The sequence below is a fragment of the Carassius carassius genome, chromosome 12 (genome assembly GCF_963082965.1).
Source record: "Carassius carassius chromosome 12, fCarCar2.1, whole genome shotgun sequence".
NCBI classification, from domain to species: domain Eukaryota; kingdom Metazoa; phylum Chordata; class Actinopteri; order Cypriniformes; family Cyprinidae; genus Carassius; species Carassius carassius.
Window position 1 is genome coordinate 10,749,324 of NC_081766.1, and position 16,698 is coordinate 10,766,021.

General features: G+C 35.3%; 1 gene segment (V, D, J or C); it reads left to right on the plus strand.

Moving 5' to 3' along the window:
* The first annotated feature begins 15,064 nt into the window (after positions 1–15,064).
* LOC132154778 (T cell receptor alpha variable 9-2-like) lies at positions 15,065–15,814 on the plus strand. The segment is given in 2 exon segments: positions 15,065–15,333; positions 15,443–15,814. Coding segments are annotated over 2 exon segments (363 nt in total).
* The last annotated feature ends 884 nt before the right edge of the window (positions 15,815–16,698 follow it).

The window sequence follows — 16,698 nt, forward strand, 5'->3', positions numbered from 1 at the left end:
GAATTCACTCTGCAGACTCCAAATCTCTTTGAATGATTTACTGATGATAATTTCAAAAGTAACAGGTGTGGTTTCTGGAACAAAATACAGATATAAACTTAAATGAGTGATTACATTAATTTACTTTAACATTTAGAAGTGATATGCAATACTCTTTACAAATATGAATAACCATATATGTGAGCGGTTAATGCCAGTACTAGGAAAACAATAGACAGTTATACTATGTAAGGCCACAAGATGGCGCCATTGGCACATTTATAGTGACTGAACACATTCAAACCAATGATAGCATGTAATCATAAATCACTAATAATCTAACACATTGTCATATTCTACTGTAAATAGCAGGTATTACTTGCAGTAGCTATTATGATAATAGAGCAAAGAATAACAGGATGGCAGCAGTATTTAAATAATGCAGATAACACAATTTCCTATGACGCGATGGCGCTAGATACATCCGAATCGCGGCAAGAACGATCAGCATAATTCTGAGGAAAAAACTAACAAAATACACTTACTTTCTATTCACGCACACAATATTACATCAGTAATATTCAGATACTGCCAACAAACGTGCGATAAAGTGGAGTCATCTCAAAACGATCGCGTTCATTGTCTCTGCTCGTTGCACCTGCTTTTTCTCCTTACCACGAGACCAGTGATGACGTTGAAGAGTGCGATTGGTCAACTAACAGAGGAGCCTTTTGAACAGATACAATAGGATATGAATAGCAATCAAATGTATCTGTTCATGAAACAGATTCTGATCTGTTCTGCTCTCTCAAAGAGCTTTCTGGAAGAGGTGGGGTTTAAAGCACTGATATCTGATGTGATCTTCTTAAACTTCATGTCTGTTAGAGAGAGAATAAGAAACACACACAATGAGTCTCTATTCGGTCATTCTGTTTTCTGCCTTTGCATGTAAGTATTAAAATGTTTGTGTTTTGCATCTCAGTACTCTCAGCAGCCAGAATGGCTAATTTCTTTTCTGTATTAAAAATAAAGTGTTTTCATTTATGTTGTATATTGCATCAAATAAAAATATTTGATCTACTTTTGCAGATGCAGCATATGGAAATGAAATCAAACCAACCAAAACAGAGGTCTTTGCTCATGAGGGTTCAAATATTAAATTATCCTGCAGTTATTCATCTGCATATTATCTTCACTGGTACCGTCAGTATCCTGGATCAGCTCCTGAATTCATTGTGCTCATCTCAGATGGTGAAAAAAAAGCTCAGGAGTAGGGCTGGGATAAACGATTATTTTTAAAACGATTAATCTAGCGATTATTTTTTCGATGCATCGATTAATCTAACGATTAATTTTTCAGACCGATTTGATTTCGATTATCTCCCCATTAATTGACTACTAACAATTTATACATGTTGATTTACATATCTGAATGAAAAAAACATCAATTCCTTAACATTGCAACATATGTTTATTGCTCTTAAAATTACAAAATAAAAGACTGACTAAGAATGCATTACTTTATACTTGTATAGAGATAGCATTCAATAAAACCTTGAAACCTTGAAAACACATAGCTTACTGAAACAAGCTTACTGAACACATAGGGCCTAGCTTACTGAAAAAAGAAGTTCTTTCAGATGAAAATAACAACAACTTGATGTCTAGTATTCAATAAAAAAGGTCACCCAAAATTCTTGTTTAGAGCAATTGAAAGAATACAGTATGTAAATGTAAACTTGAGGGCTTTAAGCTAATACAGAGAGTGCTTTTTCAAAAAAAAAAAAAAAATTAACAGTGGGAGCCAGCAGCCTGTCATGGAGAAAAAAAATCTCCGAATGCTCCACGTGAAACTTTGGCGTTCCGCCCTTTTTCTAATATGCACAAGGGAGGGAGAGAGCAAGAAGCGCTCGTGTAGTTTGAAGACTGTGAGTGCGCGAGCGCGCGTGAAACTTTGGTGTTTCGCCCTTTTTCTATTGTGTTTAATGATTTTGATTAATATGCACAAGGGAGGGAGAGATCAAGAAGCGCTCGTGTTGTTTGAAGACTGTGAGTGCGCGCGCAGCCGGGACTCTCTCTCGTACGCGCCCTGTCACTGTCACTCACCGATCAAATAAGGCTTTGACAGCCGCCAAAAAAAAAGATCAATGCAGAAAAACCCCTGGATTGGTTATATAACGTTGGACAGAATGTTGATCCTGCCATCGCGTATATTCAGCGCACATAAGGTAAACGTTTTGCAAACGTTTTTTAGAGAAATAAAAACAGGTCGACAAATCGATGCGCATATTTTGCGTCGACACGCGTTGTCCCAGCCCTACTCAGGAGTCTTATGTAGATTCCAGATTCACAACCAAAGTCACCACAGATAAAGAAAACCTTGTGAATCTGGAGATCTCCTCTGCATCTACGTCACAGGAAACACAAGAACACTGTACAAAAACCTGACACACAGCATTGCATCTGCAATCACACATACACAGCCCCCATATCTGCTATAGTTAGCACAAGGGAACACCCCTCTATTCAGCAAAAACAGTATTATAGATTGTCATTCACGACATTAAAAAATATATAACAAAGGGTGACACACAAAGATTTGGTTAAAAGATAGTTCTTGGTACTCATAATGTTTTATAAAGCATGCTGAAAGGTGATAAAATCATATTAAGATGCATTTGCTTTTTCCCAGGTGATAAGGCAGGAGGGGTTTGTGTGGTTTACAAACCTGACAGAGACTGTGTCATATAAACTGAGAATGTAAATACACATACAATGATAATAATCCATTTAGTTATTCTATAGGGTGACCATATGAGCCATTTTCCCAGGACACGTCCTTGCTGGGATTTCTATATTGCCTAAAACATCCAAAGCAGTTTGACCAATAACATGAAGGTATGTTACATAATCAACCAATCGTTGCTTGTGAGAAAGTGAGATCTACAGAGAACAATCAAAGCAGTGCAAATACACATACATGTTAGGTGTTTGTTGGTTCATTCAACTTGAAGCGTCGCTGCGCACCGATCATTGTATGACACCAAAGTACCAAGAGAGTGATTCGAATGCATAAGGAGCCATCTGCTCTGCTTTCTATAGCTCTTATGAATGTCATACAATGATCGATCTGCACAGCACAAACAGCCAAAATCTGGATATTTTAGGCAATATAAAAATCCTGGCAAGGACGCGTCCTGGAAAAAATGGCTCATATTGTCACCATATTCTAAACAAATGTCCATAAGTATATCAGTGAGTAAATAGCTTTATAACATACAGAGGATTAAGTTTGGTGTGGATCAAGCATTTGTTCAAAAACACTTTTTATACCAATCCTACTACATTTATTACAAATAGTGCAAGGTTTAAAAAATAATGTTTATCAATTTCCAACTTTGTCCACAAGGGGTCAGCATTGCTCTCCTCATTTATAGGTATAACATGTGACATAACACAAACCTTTAAAGAAGAGCACTGTAAGATGAGCAGAGTTCTTAGAGCAGAGTTGAGTACATTTCCGCTCTTTTACCTTCTGTAACAAATATGTTTAGATGGACTTTGATGTATCTATGTTTCATAGCATATTATTATGGTATGCACTTTTTCTGTTTCTGTATACTTTAAAAGAAAATGATTTATTACATTCAAGCTCCTAAATTATTACTATTTGTGTTAATGACTTTCTTTTTTCGGTTTATTTTTCCAGTTTGCTGGGGGCAAGACATGGTTGAACAACCTTCAGGAGAAATGACTGAAAGTGAAGGAGCTCAAGTTATTTTAATGTGTAATTATACTTCAACAAATCCGGATCTCTTCTGGTACAAACAGCTTCCAAACAAATCCCCAACATTCATCCTGAATCAATACTCCAGTGAGCCTGATTTTAAGAAGAGGTTTTCAGCAAAACTGGATTCTCCATCAAGAACTTTTCCACTGACAATTAAGGATCTGCGAGTGTCTGACTCTGCTGTGTACTACTGTGCTCTGAGGCCCACAGTGACAGAAACACACTCAACACTCATACAAAAACAGAGGAAGTGTTCAGTTTTATTTTAAGGTGTAAATCCACATGCCATTTACTTCTGTTCAATAACAATAACATACATATAATAATAATAATAATGATGATGATAATAATAATAATAATATGTATTTATTTTACTGTGCAAAGTGAATATGATCAACTTTATAAGATATAAAATATTATAAGAACCAAAGTATGAGGAGTAATGTAGGTCATATTCTGAGAACTGACAGAGTTAGTCAGTAACAACAAGAGGGTACAAGAGGATATGAATAAATGACTGAGTGTGTGAAACAGATCTGATCTGTTCTGCTCTCTCAAAGAGCTTTCTGGAAGAGGTGGGGTTTAAACACTGATATCTGATGTGATCTTCTTTAACTTCATGTCTGTTAGAGAGAGAATAAGAAACACACACAATGAGTCTCTATTCTGTCATTCTGCTTTCTGCCTTTGCATGTAAGTGTTGAAGTTTTGTGTTTTTCACCCCAATACTCTGAGAAGTCAGAATGACACATTTCTTCTCATTATTAAGTATAAAGTGTTTTTTCTCCATGTAGTATATTAAATTCTATAATGATACATCCAAATTGAATATATATTTCATTTAAACACCTGTTCTTAAATTATTTGATCTACTTTTGCAGATGCGGGATATGGAAATGAAATCAAACCAACTAAAATAGAGGTGTTTGCTGATGAGGGTTCAAGTGTTACATTATCCTGCAGTTATTCATCTGCATTTAATCTTCATTGGTATCGTCAGTATCCTGGACCAGCTCCTGAATTCATTGTGCTCCTCTCAGGCAGTTCAAAAAAAGCTCAGGAGTCCTATGTAGATTCCAGATTCACTGCTAAAGTCACCACAGATAAAGAAAACCTTGTGTATCTGGAGATCTTCTCTGCATCTATAACAGACTCCGCTCTGTACTACTGCGCTCTGACGCCCACAGTCACAGGAAACACAAGAACACTGTTCAAAAACCTGACACACAGCATTGCATCTTCCTCACACATACACAGCCCTCATATCTGCCACAGTATAGTAAACACAAGGGAAAACCCCTCTATTCAGGAAAATTACTATTATAGATTATCACTCACAACAAAATAAGATATAAGAAAGGGTGACAAAGATTCGGTTAAAATATGCTTCTCAATATATTTATAATGTTTTATTAAGTAACATTGTTCAAAGAGGTGATAAAATCTTATTTATATGCATTTACCTTTTTCAGGTGACGAGGAAAGAAGGGTTTATATATAAAAGCATTTTGCTGAACCTGACAGAGACAGCGTCATACAATCATGACCCCTTTGCGGTCAAAGATTGTCGATGGCCCCAGATTATTAGTGTTTCACTTCACTGAGACTAAGCACACATACAATGATGCTCCATTAAATTATTCTAAAAAAATAAGTGAGTAAATAGCTTTATAATATACAGAAGTAAAACTGTATATTAAGTTTTTCAAAAACACTTTTTATATCAATCATCCCGTTATAAAGATTTGTTCAGGATAGCAAAATAACATCACATTTAGCATTTTCAAACTTCATCCACAAGGGGTCAGCATTGCTCTCTCTTTATATATAGAATATCATGTGACTTGATACAACCCTTTAAAGAAGATCATAGTAAGATGAGCAGTTTTTGAAAGCAGAGTTGAGTGATTTTTCTGTTCTTTTACCTCATAGAGATCAATATGTTTGGATGGGCTTTGATTTCTCTGTGCTTCATAGCACATAATGAAGGTAAGCACATTTTGTTTCTGCATACTTTAACAGAAAAAGGTTTACCTAAATATAGGTCACTAAGTGTTTACACTTACTTTCCTAATAATTCAACTAAATGATTTATTTTTCTGTCTATTGTTCCCTAGTGTCTTCTGGACAGGACAGGGTTGAACAGTCTTCAGAAGAAATCACTGCGAGTGAAAGAGATCAAGTTATTTTAAGATGTAATTATTTTACCACTGGTATAGATGTATACCTTTTCTGGTACAAACAGCTAACAAACAAATCACCAACATTTATTCTGAATCAGTACACCAATGAGCCTGATTTCAAGAAGAGATTTTCTGCAACACTGGACTCTACATCAAGAACATTTCCACTGATGATCAAGAATCTGCGTGTGTCTGACTCTGCTGTGTACTACTGTGCTTTGAGGCCCACAGTGACTGAAACACACTCAACACTCACACAAAAACAGATGAAGTGCTCAGTTATATGATGAGGTCCAAATCCACATGATACTGATGCACATGCACATTCATGTGGGGTGCAGCTGGTGCGGTCAAGCTTTTGTCCAAAAACATTATTTATACCAATCATACCTTTCAAAATAATTGTTTAGAGTTTGCAGAATAACATCATGTTCAGCAATTTCAAACTTCCACTCCTTTGTTGCTTCAGGATACGTATTGCGTCAGTTTATAATTCAAATATCCAGCGATGAATCGTGTTGGAAATATCCCCTACACCAACTCTACCCTAAAACTACCTGATAGTGTTAATAAATTCAAAACAGATGTAATAATGCATTTGTCGATGTAACCGTGCCATTTAAACTTCCTTATATGCAGGTTTGAAGCGTTTTGTCAAAGCATAAAATAAATCAAGTGCAACTTCATACTGCGTGAGCTGCATATGAGATACTAAAGTTCAAGAGTATCAGTTTTAAAATCTCGCAGCAGGTTAAAATTGTTTTGAATATATAACATAATATTCCTCAAGTAATTGTGCAGTATGGTGGCCCAGTAATGCACATCACAACAACATTAAAAAAGAAAAAATAAGCTCACAACACAATGACATTAAGTCACAACACAAATACATTAAGCCACAACACAACGAAATTCTCACAACACAACGAAATTAAGCCACAACACAACGAAATTAAGCCACAACACAAATACATTAAGCCACAACACAACGAAATTCTCACAACACAACGAAATTAAGCCACAACACAACGAAATTAAGCCACAACACAAATACATTAAGCCACAACACAACGAAATTCTCACAACACAACGAAATTAAGCCACAACACAACGAAATTAAGCCACAACACAACGGAAGTGCTCCCGACCACTAGGGGGCAGTGTTGAAAGTTAAACACCGATATTTCATCGAGACGTATGTGTAACTTAATATGTGTAATCGATTTTTAAATGAAAAACGTGTTTTTTTAAATGTTTTGATATCCTGATAATCTTAATGTATAATAAATTGATAATATTTTCAATTTGGACCGTTTAGCTCTGCTCTTGTACACAATGTTTTTCCTCAGGGGGGCTTATTTAAATTTCGGTGCTGTGCGGGGAAACCATTGCTCTTTCCGTAGAGCTTTCAAATTGACAAGAGGAGAAGATTTTTCATCTTACAAGAACTTCTCCTGATGACTGTAAATGAATTTCATCGCACGGAGAAGGGCATTAAACGTTACATCAACAACTTTAGGGTATGTATTGTTCTATCGTCTTCTAGCAAATCTAGCTGATAACGCTGCTGCACTGACTTGATCAGCTCAAAAATAGCAGGGCTAAGTTAGAGTTTAGCTTTAAACTCCGTCCGCCTCATCTTTTTATAACTCGTAAGAGATAGTAGAACTCCCGGTAAGACTCCCGGTAATCCACGTTGATTTGCATAGGTGGTTCTGATAGGTGTTTGCTGTGATATAAACTTCTTCACTTGATATAAAGTATTTTAAATACTGTTGCCATTTTTAGATTGCCATGTATCGTAATAAATCTTAAAGGACTGTTCACGCCAAACTATAAAGAAAACGATAAAGATATTTAGTTTTAAAAATCGTTCTCACTATTTTAAAAAAGAGTCCACACCACAGCTATAATGATAAAGAAGAGAAACAATATCATTGGAATCACTTTAAGAACTATTTTTTTCCAGCTGATGAACGATTAAAAACATTGACAGCCAATCAGAATCCTGCTATAACGAGCTCGAGAATGTAAAGCAGCGGACGAGCATGTGCGCGCTTAGAATAAACAGATTATATCGTTCGCTGCTGTGGACTCTATCGTTATCTTAATAGTTATCATTCATTGTGTGAACGGGGCTTTAGTCTGACAGTTATTGTTATATTTTCAAATTATATTATCTGTAACCTGAAGCTTGAATTAATTGTTCACATTTATATAGCAGTTTTCCAGGGATCCCTAACAGAAGCATGATAAAGCTATTCAGTAAAAAGCAAAAAAGATCAGAAATGGTTAAGAGAGATAGGGACATCCTTTGAAATATTACTGATCTCTTTACAGTCTATTGGCATGTTTGTAACATTATATAAAATATTAATTATTTGTCATAATTTATTTTAAATATAGAGTAATTTACAATGTAATAATTTAAAATGCAACTGAAAGTAATTCCAAATGTATCTGAAATCAATTAAATATGTAAACCAATGTTATTATCTTCACAGATTGTTTTAACGGACTCCCATACATATTGTTGCAGCACTGTAGCAGACAGCACACTATTCAGAACTGAGAATCAGTGCGGTTACTCCTGTACAGAGCTGCACTGAAGGGAGAAGAGCTGGCACAAACCTAGAACAATGGTAAGTAAGAGAATTATCAAATTCTTTAATGTATGACATAATTAATAAACTTTCATTAATAATATTAGCACGCCCCATTGGTATGCCTAGAGAGTTAAGCCAGGTCCTGTCAGTGGGATGGTGGTCCTGTTTTCAAGAGAGGAAACTCGCTGAGTGGTGAAGGTAGGAGGAAAGTGTCTAATATTGATACATCTTCTTTTCATATCTTGCTTTTATTCATAATGTATAACATGCCTATTTGATAAGCCCTAACAGAAAAAAGACAAAAACACAATCATAATGATTATGGCTCTATTCATTATGCATGCAACTTGTAATGATGGTGGAAATTTTTTATTTTTCTTAATGGTCAATTTACACTATACCTTTGTTTTTCATCTCAGGAGAATGTTTACAGTGATGTCCCCTGTGATCTGCCTCACCTATCAGTCCTCCAAGTGGCAGAAGTGTTATAAATATAGTAGTGTTATAAAAATATAGTAACACACCATTACACTGTCATAGTTATTAGTATTTGTATTTTACATAACTATTAAAACTGTATCAAAGTTGTAAAAAATTAAGTGTGGATATTTACATGTTTACACTACACTGGTGAGCAAGAAAACATATTAAAGTTAAATATATTTGCACTTACATATTTAATTTACATTTTATATTGTAGTCTGTACAAATAAAACCAAATGAATCCATCCCAAGTTTTTTGTGTAAGGCCAGATCTCTCTGTGGAAGATCGACTGAAAGGTGGACCATGAAGAGGGGGAACTCATCGAAGGGCTGCAGAGACTGACACTGTCAAAATAAATGTTAAATAATTATGATGCATGTAACCTGTGCATTAAAAAGTGAAAATAAATATAACATCTTCTTTCTCTGTCACAAACAATACAATATCAATATTTACCATTGCATTGCTTGTTATTCCAACTTCTCTCCTCGCTTTAGCTGTCCTTGCTCTGGTCACACGAACCATGTGGAATGCAGGTTCAATAACTCTCCAAATGGCCATTAAATGGATCTACTTCTCAAATCTAGATTGGATGAGACATGTTTTCAGAAAATACACACCAAACAATGTAAAAAGTTTGTTTGCCTACACTGAACCTGAAGGATACTTAAAAATGTATAATGTATTGACATACAAGTGGAAAAAAGGTAGGTCTGTAAAAAGATTTTAGCTGGGGTTTTAGCTTATTCTCCCTCGTGTCATTCTAAACTGTTCTGAATTTATTCTGTGGGGTCTATCTAGATAGCTGACTGACAGTAACATTATTTACAACATTTCTGTATGCCAATGAACAAAGCATATGTAAACATATGGGTTTACAGCGGCATAATGTTGAGTATATGATGACAGCTTTATTTTTTTATTTTTGGGTTAATCGTCTATTAACAGGTATTGCCTTGATCCACGGTTTGTTTTTTTAAACAAACAGGCAACCACAGCGACAAAAAATAAATAATGACAATTAAAAAATTCACAATAGGCCTACATTGTGCTCGTTAATATAGTAATAAAGGTTTAGATCTTACCTAGTGTGGATTCGCATGCTGTTGTCATTTTTGAAGAGGCGCCTGCAGACTGAAGTATCAGAAGTGATGTTGAAATCCTTAAATCTTACATTACTAATTTGAATACTAATTTGAGTTTCTACATCCAGGGGAGAAGTGTGAAAAACCTTTGAGGAGCCTCACAAAACGGGTCACAGCAATAGCTGTGTAAACCACCCTCACAGATGTTTATGGAACTCTTCATTAAATAATTATATTGCTGTGGTATACTTAATTTGTCGTATTAAAGCAAAATGTATAAATATTATTTAATATTCATCGTTTATGGATAAAAGTTTGCAGCTGGTAATGCACTCTTTTATTCGCCCTGACATTTCACAGGAAATACGTAGTCTATTGCCCGTTTCTGCAGACCAACTGCCCCCTAGTGGTCGGGAGCATTTCCGTTGTGTTGTGGCTTAATGTATTTGTGTTGTGAGAATTTCGTTGTGTTGTGGCTTAATTTCGTTGTGTTGTGAAAATTTCGATGTGTTGTGGGTTAATGTCTTTGTGTTGTGGCTTAATGTATTTGTGTTGTGGCTTAATGTCGTTGTGTTGTGAGCTTATGTTTGCTTTTTTAATGTCGTTGTGTTGTGCATTACTGGGCCACCGTAGTGCAGAAATTATGCTTTATTAATCGAAATTGTGGACCTGTAAATCATACTTTGTGTGAAAAGGAATAAAAGTTGTTGGGGTTTTAATGCTTATAGTGTTAATTTCAACAGGAAATTGCAGCTCTCCAACACGTGTTTTTATTTTTCAGTTTAGCAGAAATGTATTTAGAGGCACATATTTCCAATGAGTGTTATTTTGTCCACAAGGGGTCAGCATTGATCTCTTCATTTATTGTTACAGCGTGACATGATACAAACATTTAAAGAAGAGCTCGGTGAGATGAGCACAGAGTTTTTTAGAGCAGAGTTGAGTAAATGTTCTGTTATTTTACCTCATAGAACAACTATGTTTAGATGGGCTTTGATTTTTCTGTGTTTTATAGCACATTGTGAGGGTAAGCACATATTTTCTGTTTCTGCATACTTTAGCAGAAAAATAATTACTTACATTCAGGTTACTAAACGTTTACACTCATTTTTAGTAATAATTCAAGTTAATGATTAAATGTTCCTGTCTATTTTCCAAGTGTCTTCGGGACAGGACAAGGTTGAACAGTCTTATAAAGAAATGACTGCGAGTGAAGGAGATCAAGTTACTGTATGGTGTAATTATACCACCACAGATACAAACCCATATCTCTTCTGGTACCAACAGCTACCAAACAGATCACCAGTATACATTCTGAATAAATTTACTTTTGGTGAGGGAAATACTGAGCCTGATTTTAAGAAGAAATTTTCTGCAACACTGGATTCAACAACAAGAACAGTTCCACTGATGATCCTGGATGTGCGTGTGTCTGACTCTGCTGTGTACTACTGTGCTCTGAAGCCCACAGTGACAGAAATCACAAAAACACTGTACAAAAACTTGACATGTGAAAAAGCATAACTATACCTGCTACAAATTAGACTAAACAGACTTGGACGGAGAACATAACAATCAAGAGAATCACATTCACAAATTGCCAATTGAGGCACTGAATGTATTCTATAAGACTTTAGTACTCAAAGACTCAAGATTTAAGATTAGATATAATAATTCTGTACAAGCCCATGATTAAACTGATTATATGCACTGTGAAAAGTACATTACACAATGTAATTTCTACCAACATTTATGATAATATATATATATATATATATATATATATATATATATATATATATATATATATATTATAAAATTAAATGTAAAAAAAAAAGCATGGAGGAAAGAAACAGAATGGACAATTGTTGGGGATGAGGACACTACTATACGAAAAAAACTTCATTGTAATTTTGTAATACTTTTTGCTAACCATAAGATGGCAATATTCACCACATATTCATATTACATTAAGCCTCATTACAGGACCATTAGCTCCTCCTTTTCTAGTTTAAAAAACAGATCTCTCATTCACGTGTTTCTCTCCTTCTTTTCTTCTTACAACAAAAATGATACTGTGATACTGACTGAAGGATAGGATACGTGTAATAATATTTGCCATTGTTTCTGGTGAGATTATTTTTGGCTTTGTTTTTTGTTAGTGTTGTTTTATTTATTTTTTCTAAATTGTAAATTGCCAGACAGCATAATCTACAGAGAGGAAGAAGTTCCTGAATAACTGTATGTCTCAGATCCTGAGTTCCTGGAGAAACTCATAGCATCACAATCATCACAACCCAGAGAACAGAAGAGCATCAACAGAGCAGATCTAACTTAGTAAACATGGACAGACACTTGATACTGATTTTAATCATGACTTTAGGTAAAATACTCTTGTGCTAAGGGAAATAGATATGATAGGATTTAACCAAAATTAGTTTAAAAATGTTTGTTTATATCTTTGCAGGTGCAAAGGCAGCAGACCAGATTGGGCCAAATCAGGGTGAAAAAGTCATCAGTACTGAAGGAGAGTCTGTGAGATTAAGCTGCTCATATGATACAAGTAGCAGAGATGTTACACTTTACTGGTACAGACAGTATCTTAATAAAGAACCTCATTATTTAATGTGGAAAGGTGCTCGGTCAAGGGGTGGTACTGGAACCCCAGCTGATCGTCGCTTTCAGTTGACTACATCAGAAACATCCACTGAACTCACTATTACTGCTGTAACTCTGTCAGATTCAGCTCTCTATTATTGTGCTCTAAGAGTTGGAGCCCAGTGATACAAAGTCTATGTGAAGCCGTACAAAAACTCAATTTCATTTTTTCTCTTTGAAGCTTAACCACATCAAAACCACAATGTTACAAATAGAAACTAATAAATTATTTGGAAACACCTGCAAACAACTGTGATAAGAAATTTTATTCAAAAAAGAAATGTTTAATAATAGGTGCCAATAAAAAAGGGGAAAAAAAGCAAAAAAAGAAGTCAAATGAACAACAGAAGATACACAAGATACACAAGCACTTCATGACACACATGAACTTACAAATTACATATAATGCAGGTCAACTCAGCTAATAGTATTATCATGATATTTTCAATTGTTTTTATTTTAAAGATTATTATTTGTTTTCTAATTAACCGGATAATTCGACAAAAAAGAAAATTTGATGTTAATTTAATGACCCTCAGGCCATCCAAGATGTAAGTTCATTAAAGGCAAGTCAGCGGCTGGCCATTTTTGAGAATGAGAAAAACAAAATGACGATATTACGAATGACGATATTAGATCTTACTAATTGAAACAATTGGCCTGTGTAAGAATCCTTAGCTTTAGCCTCGGTGATTTGCAAACAGATCCTTCTTTTGAACCTGTTCTTTTTGGAGAATAAGTTGAACCAGTTCATCAAATTGGACTCATTCAGTGAACCAGTTCCTCTAAAAGTACACTGAACCAAAGACCAATGAGCCGGTGAAACAAGCACTTGAACAAAGGGGCGAAATTATGAGTTTATTCACTTTATATGCATTAGACATTTAAAACATCAACATTTCATATCATTCAGTGTTTTAACTATATAATTGTGCATATGTTACATCAATGTTATTCAAATCTTGCCCTGAAGGGCCAATGCGGTGCAGAGTTTGGCTCCAACCCTGATCAAAGTTTCCTGCCTGTGATTTTCTAATGATCCCAAAAACATTGATTAGCATGCTTAGGTGTGTTTGACTAGGGTTAGAGCTAAACTCTGCAGGAAAGTGGATCTCATGGTCCAGATTTGAGGATTAGCCCTCCAGGGCAAGATTTGAATAACCCTGTGTTACATCATTGCATGATCACGAAAAGAAACAAGTGAATTGAACCAGTTAATTAAAATAAAGGTAAATGTGTAAATCATATTCAGTTTTTTGCACAGACTGATCATTTTGCTTTAGAAAACCTCAATATATCGTCAGGAGTCACAGGTATTGTGTTTATATGCTTTTTTCAGCTCTCCTGATCATTTATTTTACACCAGCTGTCATGCAGATGTTATGCAGTAGAAGGTGGAATGCACCTTAGGAATAGAAGATGCTCAAATTAATTTAATTTGATTATAGTCATTTGCAAGGCTTCATGGGATTTTAGGTCTTTCCTTCACAAAGAACACAGTCTTGTATCTTTTTTTTTTTTCAAAAAGTGTGCTTGCCTCTGGATCAGTATCCATCATCCGAGGTCAATTATAGGAATCACCATCCTATACCATCACAACAATAAAAAAAACAAACGAACAAACTAATTTATGAGCCAATGCAGTATAGGAACGCTGATTTTTATAATTCAAATTTAAATATGGAAATGTATTACATTTTAAAACATAAAAAAAAGATTTAAGACATAAGAACTCAGAAATATTTAAGATAACTATTTTAGGTCACTAATCAAACTTTTGAGACTGGCCTTGTTAACTATTATCAGTATACATCTTTTCTGTTTATTTCAGCACTAGATTTATGCTCTAGATCAGTAATATTCTGTCATGTCAACAACTTGTATCATAGTGTAACAATATACAAATGTTCAGTCATGGGAAGAAGGAGGCGGAACCTGCGAACATTCAAATAAAACTTTAATTATAAAATAAACACAAAACAGCATGACAGCCCCTCGCGGACGACTGCTACGCACAAACAAAACCAACACACAATATAAAACCCAGGCCTGGTCCTCTCTCGTCCGTCACTGGCGTAACTCCTCCTTTTTATCCTTCCGGAGCTCCTCCGTGGGACTCGAAACCAGTGAGTGGAGCAGGTGTCGCTCATTTCCAATCACTCCACCGGCCTCGACCCGTTCCCACGGCTCTCGGCCCCGTCCCACTCATCACACATAGCACTATTAATATTATTGGCTCATTAATAATTCAGGTTTATAGATTTTGTTAGTCAAAACCGTCTGCTAAAGTAATAAATATATGTATGATTTTTTTGCTGTTGCAAATGTTGTAGAATGCAAACTCACAAAAAAATGTGAGAAGCGGCAGATGCTCTTTTCACACAGAAAGCAGGAAGTTTCAGTGTGTTTGAGTGTGAAACTGCAGAGACTCACAGTAACACAGATCTACAGCTCAGGGCACAGAGAACATTAACACATACCTGATCTGACCTAGTCAACATGGAAAAACACCTGCTTCACCTGCTTCTCATTTTAATTCTGTCTTCAGGTACAATTTGACTCTTTTATTATCATTTTATTACAGTGGTTTTAATGAGATAATTTGAGATAATTTTGTGTAACTTAGCTGACAAATTATTATTGTTTGTTTGATTTAGGTGTGATGACTGCAGACCAGATTAGGCCAAATAAAGATGCAGTTGTCATGAAGGAAGATGAGGTTGTGTCCCTCAGCTGCTCATATGACACAAGCAGCAGTTATGTTAGACTTTATTGGTACAGACAGTATCCTAATGGGGAGCTTCGCTACTTAATATACAAGGCTGCACGGTCAAGTAGTGGAAGTGGGAGACCCGCTGATGCTCGCTTTGAGTCGACTACATCACAAACATCCACTGAACTCACTATTACTGGTGTAACTCTGTCAGATTCAGCTCACTATTATTGTGCTCTAAGAGTCGGAGCCCAGTGATACAAAGTCTATGTGAAGCCGTACAAAAACTCTAATTATTTTTTTCCCTTTAATGTCAAGCCACATCAAGCCCAGAATCTAGAATTCGCAGAATATAACTACATTTGTGGAAACACCTGTGTGCGCTTACTGAAAGGGTAATAAAAAGAATATCTCCTCAGCAAAGTCTCTTGTATGAAGTGTACTGAGTCTCTTAAAGAAAGTTTTCCACTCAAAGCCAAATTATTCATATAGTGCAAACTAACATGTCCAAATAAAAGTCATTTTACTTCTTATTTATTCAGATTCTTTAATTGATTCAATTCAACAGATTTTCACATTAGTTGCACTGTGTTTGTAATTTGGTACAATTGAATTTTTTTCAGCTCAACAAAATCTATTCAAAGTCACCACAAGGAGGCATCATTCCTCAAATTCTTATATAAAGCTGAGGCTTGTGAAGAATATCGAACTACAAAGAGAAACAGAAGTAAGAAGAAAAGACTTTTCTGAAAATTCTGTTAAAATATTCATCATTTTTTTACCTTTATGTTAAAATGGCAAAATTGTTGATTATTACACTTTTCTTCACAGCACATGATTTTGGTAAGAAAGTTATTTGATCATTTACACGTTACTACTATATCTGTGTGAGATACTCAATGTAAGCACTTGAATAATGGCTACATCTATTTTCCAGTTTGCTGGGGACAAGACAAAGTTGAACAACCTTTAAGAGAAATGACTGCAAATGAAGCAACCCAAATTACTCTACAGTGCAATTACTCTACCAGCAGTTATAATGCATATCTTTACTGGTACAAACAACTACAAAATGGATCACCAACATTCATTCTGAGTGAATTTACAGCTGGTAAAGGAAATACTTAGGATGAATTTAAAGATAGATTTTCTGCAACATTGGATTCAACATCAAGAACAGTTCCATTGATGATCAAGAAT